At 41.2% G+C, this 13,656-nt stretch overlaps 1 protein-coding gene across 2 annotated transcripts in view; it reads left to right on the forward strand.

The window, feature by feature from the left end:
- Positions 1-304: 304 nt before the first annotated feature.
- myo1ea (myosin IEa) overlaps positions 305-13,656 on the forward strand; it is a 34,236-nt gene continuing 20,884 nt past the window's right edge. For both annotated transcript variants that reach the window (XM_037695898.1, XM_037695907.1), the window contains exons 1-10: positions 305-472; positions 1,262-1,393; positions 3,791-3,925; positions 4,113-4,245; positions 8,461-8,657; positions 8,756-8,836; positions 10,258-10,344; positions 10,429-10,512; positions 11,510-11,677; positions 12,463-12,548. In XM_037695898.1, coding sequence (XP_037551826.1) covers positions 377-472; positions 1,262-1,393; positions 3,791-3,925; positions 4,113-4,245; positions 8,461-8,657; positions 8,756-8,836; positions 10,258-10,344; positions 10,429-10,512; positions 11,510-11,677; positions 12,463-12,548 — 1,199 coding nt within the window. In that variant the 5' untranslated portion in view covers positions 305-376. The remainder of the gene's footprint in view (positions 473-1,261; positions 1,394-3,790; positions 3,926-4,112; positions 4,246-8,460; positions 8,658-8,755; positions 8,837-10,257; positions 10,345-10,428; positions 10,513-11,509; positions 11,678-12,462; positions 12,549-13,656) is intronic.

Raw genomic sequence — 13,656 nt, forward strand, 5'->3', positions numbered from 1 at the left:
AAAATCATAAAGTGAAGTGTTTACTTTATGTTTCGTAAAGGAGTGAGTTTAGACAGAAGAAAAGCGTTCCATTCAACGTTAAACAATAATGGAAGAGGGAACCTCTCTGTCTGCCCAAGATTAAAAACTCATGTGTCTCTGACATACACATGGCTCACAGGACAGATAATGTCCTCCAGACTTTGTGTGTGTGTGTTGTCTGCAGACGGACATTTCTGCGTGAGTTTATACACACACACACACACACACTAAGTGGAAACTTCCAAAGTCGTAAGCAGCAGGCTGTCGCCGAGGGTGTGAAATGTTGTGGTGCGTCTACCTGCTGTGCAGTTTGTGTGTGTAATAGAGTGAGGGTTTTATTTATACATTTTTCTCCATGCAGCACGTCAAAGACATCATCCTGCAGTCCAACCCGCTGCTAGAAGCCTTCGGAAACGCCAAGACTCTGAGGAACAACAACTCCAGCCGATTTGTAAGGGTTCCACTTCGCTCCACTCGTAACAGCAACCTAATCAGGAGCTGTAATTTCAAAACACTAAACTTTCCCTACATTTCATTTTTTTGCATCTTTCTCGCGTTCTGAAACCCCAAAAAAAAAAAAAAAGAAGGCCTTTAAACCTGCAACGCAACTCCTCCATTGTGTTGCTAACAAAAGGTTTCACGCCTTACGGGCATGTGGCTGCTGGAGGATTTTTGTGGCACACCTTTGTTTTCAAAAAGCCTCAGCTTGGATCCAAAGATTCATCTTCTGTTTTCTGTCCTCGCTCGAGGCAGCAGCCTCACATGTGTCCTGGTTAACCAGAAGAAAAAGAAACGCATGTCGAACCACTCACTCAGCTCCTCTGCTGCTTCGCTACGATGGAAAATAAACTTTTTCATCATTTTTCACCTGCTTACCTGGATCCATTTCATATTTCCCTACAAAGCAGTGCTTACAAAGATATTTAAACCATTCTAGAGGAAAAATAAATAGCTTTGGCACTGATGGCCTGAGATCACAGCTCTCTTTAAATAAGGAGTGTCTCTGTTCAGTTTTGGGCCTCTGCTCTCAACTCGACTGCAACGGATACATCACAGATCCGTCTGGAGTCCAAAGCACCACGAAAAGCTGGATCAGATTTTTACATGTAGTAAATATATTCACACATACACACTCTAGCAACTTTGGAAGGCCCAGATGCCATGTTTTCACACCATAAATTTGTATTTTGAGCTTTATGTTAATCCATATGGGAAAAAAAAACCTGCTTTGATCCAACAGGGAAAGTACTTCGAGATCCAGTTCAGTTCCGGTGGAGAGCCAGATGGAGGGAAAATTTCCAATTTTCTCTTGGAGAAGTCTCGCGTCGTCACGAGGAATCCTGGAGAAAGGAGTTTCCATATATTCTATCAAGTGAGTCGAAGGGAAAACTCATTGTTTTTCCTCATCCGGTGTTGAACAGTCCAGCACAAAGAGAAAAGTTGAGTTCTTCTGTGTAATTTATTTAGAAAGAAATCGGGGCTCAAGCAGAGTTTTTTATTTTTTTATTTTTTTTATTTTTTAGATGGATGTACAGCAATGGGCAAAATGTAATATAAAAAAAGTATAAAATAAGGTTTCACCCTTGTAAGCTGTCCAGTGTTCCCACCTCTTGCACAGTGATTGCAGGAAAGGAGACGAGGTTAAAGTAAAGGGATGGATGGAAGTTTGATAGTTTTATTTAATATTTTATGCCAGATTGTCTTTAATGCTCAGGTTTCTGGGTTTTTATCTTTTGTGATCTGTTCCTAAATGTGTCCTAAATATAATTCAAGTTATTGTCATCTTCTTCTTTTGGCTTTTCCCTCTTCAGGGGTCTCCACAGCGAGTCGTCCTCCTCCATCTCACTCTGTCCTCTGTCCTCTGTCCTCACTCCAACTACCTCCATGTCCTCTCTAACTGCATCCATATATCTCCTCTTTGTCTTTTTCCTGGCAGCTGCATTTCTAACATCCTTCTACCAATATACCCACTGTCCCTCCTCTGGACATGTCCAAACCACTGTCTCTCCTCTGGACATGTCCAAACCATCTCAGTGTGTCCTCTCTAACTTTATCTCCCAGTTGTTCAACCTGTGCTGTACCTCTGATGATCTCATTCCTAATCTTCTCCATCCTTGTCTCTTAAGGAGAACCTCAACATCTTCATTTCTGCCACTTCCAGTTTTGTCTCCTGTCTTTTTGTCCATGTCTCTGTCTCCAGAATATACATCATCGCTGGTCTCACCCCTGTCTTGTAAACTTTTCCTTTGACTATTGCTGACACCCTTTTGTCACAAATCACTCCTGAAACTTTTCTCCATCCTGCCTGGACTCTCTTCTTCACCTCTTTACCACACTCCCTATTCTTCTGGACAGTGGACCCCAAGTCCTTGAAGTCCTGCACCTTTGTGACCTCTGCTCCTTGTAGCCGCACTGTTCCACCTCCTCCCTCTCATTCACACACATGGACTCTGTCTTAATACGGCTGACTCATTCCTCTTCTTTCAAGTGCATACCTCCACCTCTGCAAGTTCTCTTCCACAGATCACAACGTCCTCTGCAAACATCATTGTCCATGGGGATTCCTGCTTGACCTCATCTGTTAGTCAGTCCATCACCAGAGCAAACAAGAAGGGGCTCAGAGCCGATCCTTGATGCACTCCCACCTCCACCTTGAAGTTGTCACCCCTACAGCACATCTCACCACTGTCCTGCTGTCCTCATACATGTCCTGTACTAGTCTAACATGCTTCTCTGCCACTCCAGATTTCCTCATGTAATACCACACATCCTCTCTCAGCACTCTGTCAGACGCTTTTTCTAAATCCACAAAGACACAATGGAGGTTTTTCTGATCTTCTCTGTACTTCTCCATCAGCATCCTCAAAGCAAAGATGGCGTATGTGGTGCTCTTTGTAGGCATGAAACCATACTGCTGCTCACAGATAGTCACCTCTCGTCTAAGTCTTGCTTCCATAACTCTCTCCCAGATCTTCATTGTGTGGCTCATATCCTGGCCTTGGATCTTTCTGGGTGGAGTTTGCATGTTCTCTCCGTGCTGCGTGGGTTTTCTCCGGGTACTCAAGTTTCCTCCCACAGGTCAAAAACATGCATGTTAGACTGATTGGCAACTAAATTGTCCCTAGGTGAGAGTGAGAGAGTGAATGGTTGTTTGTCTCTATGTGTCCCTGTGATGGACTGGAGACCTGTCCAGGTGTCCCCCGCCTCTCGCACAGTGATTGCTGGACATGGGCACCACCATTGACCCCCGCGACCCAAAAAGGAAGAGGCGGATAAAGATAATGGACGGTTGCCAGAGCTGAAGTCAGGGCGTCACTCTGAATCTTAAGACGATCAACAGGAATCAGATTGAATTTGAAATTATTGCTAAAACTATATTTTTACGATAATTGTTAGAAAATATATAAGTAATTATTATAAAATAGTCATAAATGTATAATTGGTGAGTCTGCTTGTTTATTTGGATAATTACTAAAGTTTGCAAACTGTAACCAACAATAGTTGGTATTATAAAGCTGAAAAGTTTGAGACCCACTGCTTTACCTGGATCTTTACTAACTAATCATGTTTATTGAGTCTTTTATTTTATTTTATTTTTTACTAGAATTGTATAGAGAGGAAAAATCTTGCTTAAAATCATTTTTAAAATGCTTATTACTGAATTTTAGGCTATCTGGGGATTATTTTGTAATATTTTTACACTACATTTTGAACAAAGTCCCATTTTTTAAATTATTCTACACATGAAGTGTGAATTTCTTCTTCCCAGTTGATAGAAGGAGCCAGCAGTGAGCAGAAGAGCAGCCTGGGAATAACGAGCCTGGATTACTACAGTTACCTCAATCAGTCCGGTTCCTACAAAGTGGAGGACATCAACGACAAGAGTGACTTCCAGGAGACCGTGGTACGCTCCGACTCAGACGGCGGCAGTGATGCTGTGAATTTATCCAAATGTCATGCAGCGTCTTCATCATCACCCTCCTCTTCCTGTTTTTGTTGCTCAGTGCAGCAGGAGTAATTAGAGGACACATTAGCCCACGCTGTAGCCCTGGTTTAGCACGTTATTTATCCCTCCCCTGTTACCTCCTCAGCATGCCATGGGTGTGATTGGCATCTCGGCACAGGACCGCTCCATGGTGCTTCAGATTGTGGCTGGAGTCCTTCACCTGGGAAACATCACGTTCAAGGAATCGGGCAACTATGCTGCTGTGGAGAGCGAAGAGTGTAAGTGTGCTCAAATCACACGACAACCTTTTCCCACAACTTTTATATCAAGATGATTTTTAACAATTACCTGAAACACGTATACAAGTCATTTTTCTTGGGGCACATTTAATCAATTTAAAGGTTATAGTGATACTTGTTGTGTCTATAATGGATCAAATCTGCAGCTGCTGAGACACACAGCTCCAGAACAAATCAGTGAAAGACTGCAGTCTGTCAGGAACACTTCTGTGCTCGTAATGTTGGTAAAGTGATGGTGCATGCAAGTTGAGACTGTCTCCTTGGTGTCCTGAGCTGACCGTCTCCGGCTGGTTTTGGTTAAAAAAAAAAAAAAAATTCTTACCACTGTCACGCCCTTAACCTTTACCGTGTTAATGCTGAGCTGCAGCCAGACGTCTCGAGTAATCTAGTCCAGATTTGATGACCAGAAAGCGATTTTTGCAGGACTAGTTTTTTGTTGGTCTTTTGTGCCTTTTCTTTCTTCTCGTTTTTCTTTCCTTTCCGATTCTTACACGGTGCAGATGAAAGAGCTTTGTTCAGACATCAGAGCAGCTCCTTATCGTTGCTGCTGTTCCTGTTTCCCTCTTCCTTTCTAACATTGTAATGGATTGTACACAGTGGGGGTGAATTACTGAATTTGTGCTCGTCGTAAAATCGGTTTTGGTGTACTCTTGTGTCTGTTGCTGTTTATTATCTAAATGTGGTGCTAAATTAGGCATGAGCACAGCGAACTTTGTGCCAGGCTCTGTTGCAAATGTGCCATCTTGGATATACAGTAGTCCCTTGTTTATTGCAGGGGATCGTACCCTGAAGACCCACGATAAGGGAAAAACCGCAAAGTAGGAATAGTAGTACAAATAGTAAGTAGTAGTTTATTTTATATATAAAGCATTTTAAACCCTTCCCACATTCTTGCAATATTCTAAAGAATGTTTCTAAACTCTAAAAGCTCTAAAAGAGCACAGAATGTCATGACTTCAGCTCCCTGCCTCCTCTGCTTTTTGTCACCTGCAAGCGCTCTTGGCCACGCCCACTTCTCCGCTCTGCACAGTGAACAGCTGATCAGCTGCAGCAGGAAGCTTTTTCTGCAGCTCTGGGCTGCAGAAATGTGCAGCAAGTGCTAAATAATTTTAAAATAATTTATTTAAAATAAAAATAACGTGCCGATCGTGCGGCTCGTCCATCGAGCAGCCAATTGTGTGTCATGTCCAGTCTTAGTTTGACAACGTGGGATAGAGGGAATCCGTGAAAAACAAACCGCGGAATAGCGAAGGACTACTGTGTTTGATTGTTGGAGTTTACTAACCAAAATAGACTCGACGCAGTGTTTAATTTTCCCTATGAAGGAGTGAATCTTAACCACTTGAATGGGTAATCGGGTTCATATTGTGTAGTAGCAGTGAAAACTAAACTGTGTGTGTTGGTGAGGCTCATCGTTATCATCGTTATCATCATCGTTATCATCATCGTTATCATCATCGTTATCATCATCGTTATCATCATCGTTATCATCATCGTTATCATCATCGTTATCATTTGTTTGAGATTCTCCTCAGCTTTGCGCTGCTTTTGACAAACCGCTCTGGTCATTGCTGACAAGAGCTGGCTCTGCCTGTGTTTTATGCAGATCACTGTAGTTTAGGACGGAAACTGACACTCCTACTGTTGCTTCAGGGAATTTGCAAACGTGACACTAATTATCAGTAAATTAATTAATAAATCTTCACAATTTTTAGACCCCAGTATGCTGTAAAACATCACAAACATAAACTGAACATTCTTTATTTTAGTTGTTTATTAGTATTGTCCTGATGCATGCCACATAATCCATGTAGATAAACCTAACGAGGTTAAGTCAGGTCCTCTGGACAGATTCTTCTTTTTGAAACGAAAGACTGAAGAAGTCTTTTGGATAAAAGATGAAACAAAGAAGGTCCAGAGGACCTGACTTAACCTTGTTGGGTTTATTAGTATTCTGATTGTCTCCTAGTGTAGCTTTGCATGTCTGTTTAGGTTTTTCATGCTGCCTTTTATGAAGCCTGTTGATTATTTACAGTTTGAAACGAGCTGTTTTCGCTGTCAATATAATCGCATGACAATGGCGTGCTCTTCGTCTTCACTCCTCAGTGACCCTGCTTGAATAAAAACAGGGAAAGAAGATGGATGGATGGAACTGTGTTCAAATGGTTTTATTCAAAACGTGGCCAAAGTGTTAATTGTTGTCTCACATCCCTAACTGGGTTGAAGCAGCATAATTGGCCGACCTCTGTCCTGACAACACCCCATCTACTGCTGCTTTGACTAACAAATTTCCTGTGGGAAGCTGAGTGTTGTGTTCCCAATGGTTGCGTACACAATGTGTAAAAGCATCACGTTTACAGCGTAACAGCCATACATCTTCTGTCAAACAACACATTTCCTCATGATTGAAATATGTAGTTAGTCACAACCGAACGTCCCAAAACAGGAGCTGCTACAGTGGCGTGATTCATTCCCAGACGCAGTGAGTCTGCAAGCCTGAGAGTTATTTCCTTTTAGGGGAAGTGAGTCACTGTAATAAGACTGGGAGGGTCCCTCCAGGGACAATATCAACACCAGGTCATGGCAAAAAGTCTGTAGTGTGCACAGCTTATTTTTATGAGTTAGCTTATTACTATTACTCTTATGGATTATGATTTCTTTGAAGAAAAGCTAATTTTCTGTGGTTCAGCTTTAAAACCACCTTTGTTTTGTGTCATAATGTAACTTTTGCATGCATAAAGAGGTGATGGTGCTTTCTGAGACTTTGCAACTGATTGGTAAAAACAAACTTAACAGGTCTAACTGTAAAGGAGTCCTCGAGGCTCACTGGGAACTAACCTGTATAAATAAAGGTTGAAAAAATAAAACAAATGTGTCCGATATATGATTTTCAGTGACGCTACTATTAGTTTGCAGAGATGATCTTCGGAATGATAAAGTTCTGCTGATTCACCGGCTGATTTTTTTAGAAGTTTGTCTTAGCTTTTTTTGCAGCACAGCATCCTAAAATCGCAGATTTTTTTTAAAAACTATAAAGTAGTAACTGAATAAAACGTGTCAAATATTTATCAAAAATGTGTTGTCTTGATATATAGTAAAGTTTTCTTTTCTGAATGTTTTTTTTTATATATAGTGGCCTGACAAGTTTTGTTTTGTTCAAACCAAAGACCTGAACTTTGACTTGTAGCTGTGATTTGAACTGAAATGAGCAGTAACATTTGAACCTTCATCGTTACTCCAACTAGAGCTGCATTCAGGCCCAAAAAATCCAACCTGACCCGGCCCCAGCCCGTAGCCATCATTTCCGAACCCCACCCGACCCGACGAATTAACAGTAATTACAGGTCTGTACCCGAAAAAACACAACATTTTTAATTAAGCTTTGACTGCTTATATATAGTTATTAACAGTCGGTGGATGTGCGTGGCTAAAGGGGCAGAAGATCGGAGCTGAGGGGGTGTTTGTCCTTTCATGGCCGTCAAAGTGCATTAAATCCCTGCTTCTGCCTGCACTCTGCATTATTCAGACACGGACCCTGCTCTGACATGTCAGATATTTTGGGATCTCCCCTGTTTGGGTCATCGGCTGCACGCGTCCGCTGAGCGCAGCGGCTGAACGAACGTCCATTTAGGCTTTGATGGACCGCTTCCTGTCCCATCTGAAGCTAAACGGAACTTTTTACCTCTTTCCAGGCCGGTCAGCTCACGGTCAAATGGCCGCATGCGGCTGGTGATAGTATGGCAAGCCATGTTGCCATATAATTGGAACGTCAGCCGCGCGTGTCCGCTGACGCAATCAAAAGTCCGACACCGGCCCAGTCCGCACATTAAGCACATTATGGACTGGCCCTAATCCGGGTCGGGCCGGTCTACGGGTTAGAAATGACAGCTCTTAACACCACCTGAAGTTCAGGCAGTTCAATGTTCAGACTGCTGTTTAATGCACCGTATTATTTTACATTATTATTGTTTAGCGTATATCTTAGATCCTTGTATACGGTTTCTTTTTTATACTTTATACTTTCGCCATTTCTGGGTTTAACTGGGACCTTGAGTACACAATTTCATTCCACCTCATGTACCACATGTGATGCAAATGATAATAAAGAACCTCGAACATTTATTAACGATTTAAGTGAAACGAGCCTTTACGCACTCCTTCGTAATGTTTACCTCCTCCCTTCTCTTTTATTAGTTTTAGCTTTTCCTGCGTTTCTGCTCGGCATTGACCAGAACCGTTTGAAAGAGAAGCTGACGAGCCGAAAGATGGACAGCAAGTGGGGCAACGCTGTGGAGTCGATTGACGTGACCCTGAACGTGGAGCAGGCGTGTTACACGCGAGACGCACTCTCCAAGGCTCTGCATGCACGTGTGTTTGACTACCTGGTTGAGGTATGAGCGCTCCGTTGTTCAGTCTCAGAATAATTGTGCAGGATTATCATCGTCACTGCGACGGTGTACAAGTTGTTGAGATAATCGTTCGATTGTAGGCGATCAACAGAGCCATGGTGAAAGATCATCAGGAGTTGAACATCGGCGTTTTGGATATTTATGGATTTGAAATTTTCCAAGTAAGTTTTTTTTTTTTTTTTTTTACCTCGACTTCTTCTCCAACTAACTCCTGACTACTAGAGCTTTACTCTGCAGCCGCACACGAGTCAGATTAACTGGTTTTTGCATTTAGACAGATTTAACACAGAGGATAAGACTAATGTATAAAGTATGTGGATTAAGCTGCATCTTCTGATGGAGACGGCAGCTTTTTAAAATCAGATTACTTGTTTGTTTTTTCGTAGATCGATGAGAGGTCTTGAAATTTGAAGTGCTCTTTAATACTTTAATTTGCAAAAAGAATCATAAACAAAACTTTCTGTTAAAAGGTGTTTCTATTTTAACTTCATAATTTGCATTTCATAAAATGTAACAGAAGCATAAATGAACTAGAAGCTAAAAGTTGCAAATTGTGAGCTGAAAGTAACAGAAGACAAAAGTAGCTTAAAGAAACCCAAGTATTTGAACAAATAGAAAAAAGGTAAAAGTAGCACAATGCTAGCTAAAAGGTTTTAAAAAAGCTTAAAGTTAAACGTATCAAAAAGCTAGCTAAAATTAGCAACAGTTTTGCTAAATGCATCACAAATGTAGCTAAAAGCTAAAAGGACCAGAATAGTATATAAAAGCTAAAAGTAACATAAGAAGACACGCTAAAAGTAGCTAAAAGAAACCCAAGTGTAAAAAATTAGAAAAAAGGTAAAAGTAGCCAAAGTAGAAAAATTAAAAAAGCTAACAAAGTGTCAAAATGCTAGCTAAAATTAGCAACAGTTTTGCTAAATGCATCACAAATGTAGCTAAAAGGATCAGAATAGTATATAAAAGCTTAAAGTAACATAAGAAGACACGCTAAAAGTAGCTAAAAGAAACCCAAGTATAAACAATTAGAAAAAAGGTAAAAGTAGCCAAGGTAGAAAAATTAAAAAAGCTAACAAAGTGTCAAAATGCTAGCTAAAATTAGCAAAAGATTTGTTAAATGCATCAGAAAGGTAGCTAAAAGCTAAAAGGATCTGAATAGTATTGGTATTTAAAAGCTAAAAGTAGCATAAGAAGACAAAAGCAGAGGAAGTGCTGAAGCAGAACTGAAGAGATCTTAACATATTTCCATGGGGAAACAAGTTAAAAACAAATTCTTAAAGTAAAAAAGTGTCAAGAACAAAAGCCATAGCACCCATCTACTGAACGAGCTGAACATCTTGACCTATGAATGGTTAAAACGACATAAAATATGCAGAAGTTAGTTTGCAACAAATGAGAAAACAACTGTGAGCATTCTGGATTAGCAACAAATAATGCACAATTTAGTAAAAATGCAACGTGGCCTTGCTTTAATGTCAGACAGCCTGTAGAGAACTCCCAGCGAACATGAAGATTATCCTGATTCTGCTCCAGACAAAGCTCATGTGGGCTGAATGGATCGTATTAACCGTGTTGTCGTCTTTAGAAAAACGGGTTTGAACAGTTCTGCATCAACTTTGTGAACGAGAAGCTCCAGCAGATCTTCATTGAGCTCACTCTAAAAGCAGAGCAGGTGACGTTTCTCCACATTCGTCCACTTTGTGTTTCCCATCTTGACGGTATATTGTTTAAATTTTCTGTTTGACACTTGTCGCAGGAGGAGTATGTGCAGGAGGGCATCAAGTGGACTCCTATAGATTATTTCAACAACAAGATCGTGTGCGATCTCATCGAGAGCAAGGTGATTATACAGAGAAACATTGAACTCACGGTTACAGAAGAGCTTCTAACTAACACCAAAGTGTGTTCTTCTTTATGGATTTCAATCTGAATACTTGTAGTAATTGATCAATTATGAATAGATATTTAAAAAGGATAAAGATGATGCCAAACATTTTTTTTTTTATTGTTTAAAGTAAGAACTTCAGATTTGATAGAGACGATAAACAGACTTGTTGGACTTTGTGAACTTGTGATGGACATTCACTACTGCGTTATAAATTAGGATTAATTCACTGATGGATTTGTCTAAAATCAATAGAAACCACAAGCCGTCGTTACACAATCTCCTCTGGAATAAATAAATCTTATGCTCACGCCAACATTTATTCCAACGTGCTCTAAAATCCATTACAGTTATTGGTATTTCTCAGCAGTAAACAAAATAAAAACTTATAATGAACATAAGATGGCTTTTCAACAGTTTTAGTCAAACTTCTATTTTTTCTTCTGTATCCTTGACCTCCAGCTTCTTCTTCTCAAATGCACCAACATGTCTTTTAATTTGATTTATCATTTCTCCTAATCCACAAAATCTTCAACGAGGGCTTAAAAACGAGCCCCCCAGCAGAGAGGGGCAGAGGATTTGTCTCGGTGTCTGACAGTTCAGCGCTTTGCTTAATCCAGTAACAAGTTGACGTCTTTTTGACGCTTTAAAAGTTCACAAACCACAGTGAGAAAGTTTATGTACATGGAGTGCTAATTTTGTGTTGACCCTCCTGCTCCCCTCGAGTCTAAAGGACCCACAAGTCCTCAGTCATAAAACAGTTTTTATTCCAAGGCTGAGGTCTCGTGGAGCATTTTGACCCAAGGGCAGCAGGAGGGTTAAAAACGTATGTGATTTAAAAATATGAAACTAAAAGTCTAATCTGCAAAGTAAACTAAGTAACCAAAACAGTCTTTAAGCTTTATTTTTAAAACAGTTTGTGGCATGAGAGATGTGTTTTCCATGACCCCAGAGTCCCCCGGGCGTCATGTGCATCCTGGATGACGTGTGCGCCACCATGCATGCGGTGGGCGAGGGAGCAGACCAGACCATGCTGCAGAAGCTCCGCGTTGCGATCAACACACACGAGCACTTTAACAGCTGGAACCAAGGCTTCATTATCCATCACTACGCTGGCAAGGTCAGTGTGCCCACGCCGAGACTCCGTCACGGTTTAATGAGTTTGGTTTGTTTGGAAACAGCTGGAAATCAGATCAGAAAGATTCAAACATCTCTCTGTACACTTGTCCTGCTGTGGTGTCAGGTGTAACATGTTATATTTATACATACAGCCTGAAACAGGAGGCTGAAATTAAGGTTCTGGAAATGGAAACTAATTATTTTTTATGGTTTCTGTAAGGAAGCTGTTCTTTGTGTGATCTGTGAAAAGTACCAGTTGTGCAGCTGCTGCTTCAATCCTGGAGTCTGTCGCATCTTGAGCCTTTTAAGATTTCCACTCGAAAACCAACTCCTCCTTCCTCATAACACAAGAATATCAAAGTCATACGAGTTTATCAGTCCTAGTTAAGTCAGATGATACTGTCTGCGTTTGGTGTTTGTGTCGATTTGGGCGGTGGGGTTGTCGAGGCCGTCTCCAGATGTGCAGTGGCCTCGGCCTGGCACTCATGCCGCAGGCTTAATGAGCCTTGCGAGGAAGGATCGAGGCTCCCACGACTGAGCGGCAAACGTCTCGTCCTGCAGTGTCACAGAAACAAACACTTTATTATGTCTGCTGCTTTTACATAGAGGCTGATCCCGGGAGGTGAAAAGCTTCAAAACTGTTCAATTTTACCGTTAAAGTCAAGTTTCTGAGTTTGTTCAAAATACCAGTTCCAGTGTTTATTCCCCACACAGTTTCTTTTTGCTTCAGGTTTTTAAACTCAGGATTTTTGTTGTTGATAAATTCCTCTGCGTGCCTCTCTGCAGGTGTCCTATGATGCCGACGGGTTCTGTGAGAGGAACCGAGACGTCCTCTTCACTGACCTCATCGAGCTGATGCAGAGCAGTGAAATGTAAGTAACTCGCACCAACGTGTGGGAGGATTCCTCTGCGACTCGTCTCTTGTGAACCGCGTGTTTATAATTGAACGCGTCTGAATGAAAGCTGCAGAAGCATCGATCCATCTGGAAACAGGCGGGATGCAGCTGATCTGTGCGGCACTTGGTGATGTCTCGCCCTCTGACCTGAGTCACATCTGGTTTCTGTCTCATTATGTGGCTTTGGGGTTGTGCAATGGTGCTTTCAGGTCCAAGTAGTAAAGTCTGGTCACCCTGTGTTATGGTTTTTGTGTTGTGAGGGGTGGCCATCTGTGCAAACAGCCTGTATTGTCTATGTAACTCCGGCAGAGCTTCTTTGTGTTTTTGTGTTTGGTGAAAAAAACGTTTCTCGTCCAAATCTGTTTGGAACACGTGCTGGAAAACGTATAAATTGGATGAAATGATGGAAACACAAAGACACTCAAACATGCACACGGATGAAAGAGTTACAGAAAGGAAGCGTCAGAAGAAAAGAAAGTGTCCTCGTTCCTTCGAGCAGCAGGTCTGAACAGAGAAGAAAGGTTTGAGCTGAAATGTCGGCTGGAGGACATCGGTTGTCTTCGTAAACAAAACCTGCTGATCCTTTCGTCCGTGTCCAAGACTTGAGTCAGGAGTTTCAAACTAAACAACTCTGATGTCGGAGCCAGAAAACAGGAGCATCAAAGGAAAACACGACGTTAAAATACACTTTGGTTAAAAAAGGAACAAGTGAAGAAACTGAAATGTGGGCCAGCTTAACATCAGGTCACTTTAGACTTGTTGATTCCGACTTGTTGATTTTGACTTGTTGATTTTGACTTGTTGATTTCGACTGGTTGATTTCGACTGGTTGATTTTTAACTTGTTGATTTTGACTTGTTTATCGACTTGATTATTTTGGCTTGTTGATTCCGACTTGTTGATTTCGGCTTGTTGATTTTGACTGGTTGATTTTGACTTGTTGAAATCGACTTGTTGATTCCGACTTGATGATTTTGACTTGATGATTTTGACTTGATGATTTTGACTTGTTGATTTTGACTTGTTGATTTTGACTGGTTGATTTTGACTTGTTGATTTCGACTTGATTATTTTGGCTTGTTGA

The sequence above is a fragment of the Nematolebias whitei genome, chromosome 2 (assembly GCF_014905685.2).
Source record: "Nematolebias whitei isolate Nwh7 chromosome 2, NemWhi1, whole genome shotgun sequence".
NCBI lineage: Eukaryota > Metazoa > Chordata > Actinopteri > Cyprinodontiformes > Rivulidae > Nematolebias > Nematolebias whitei.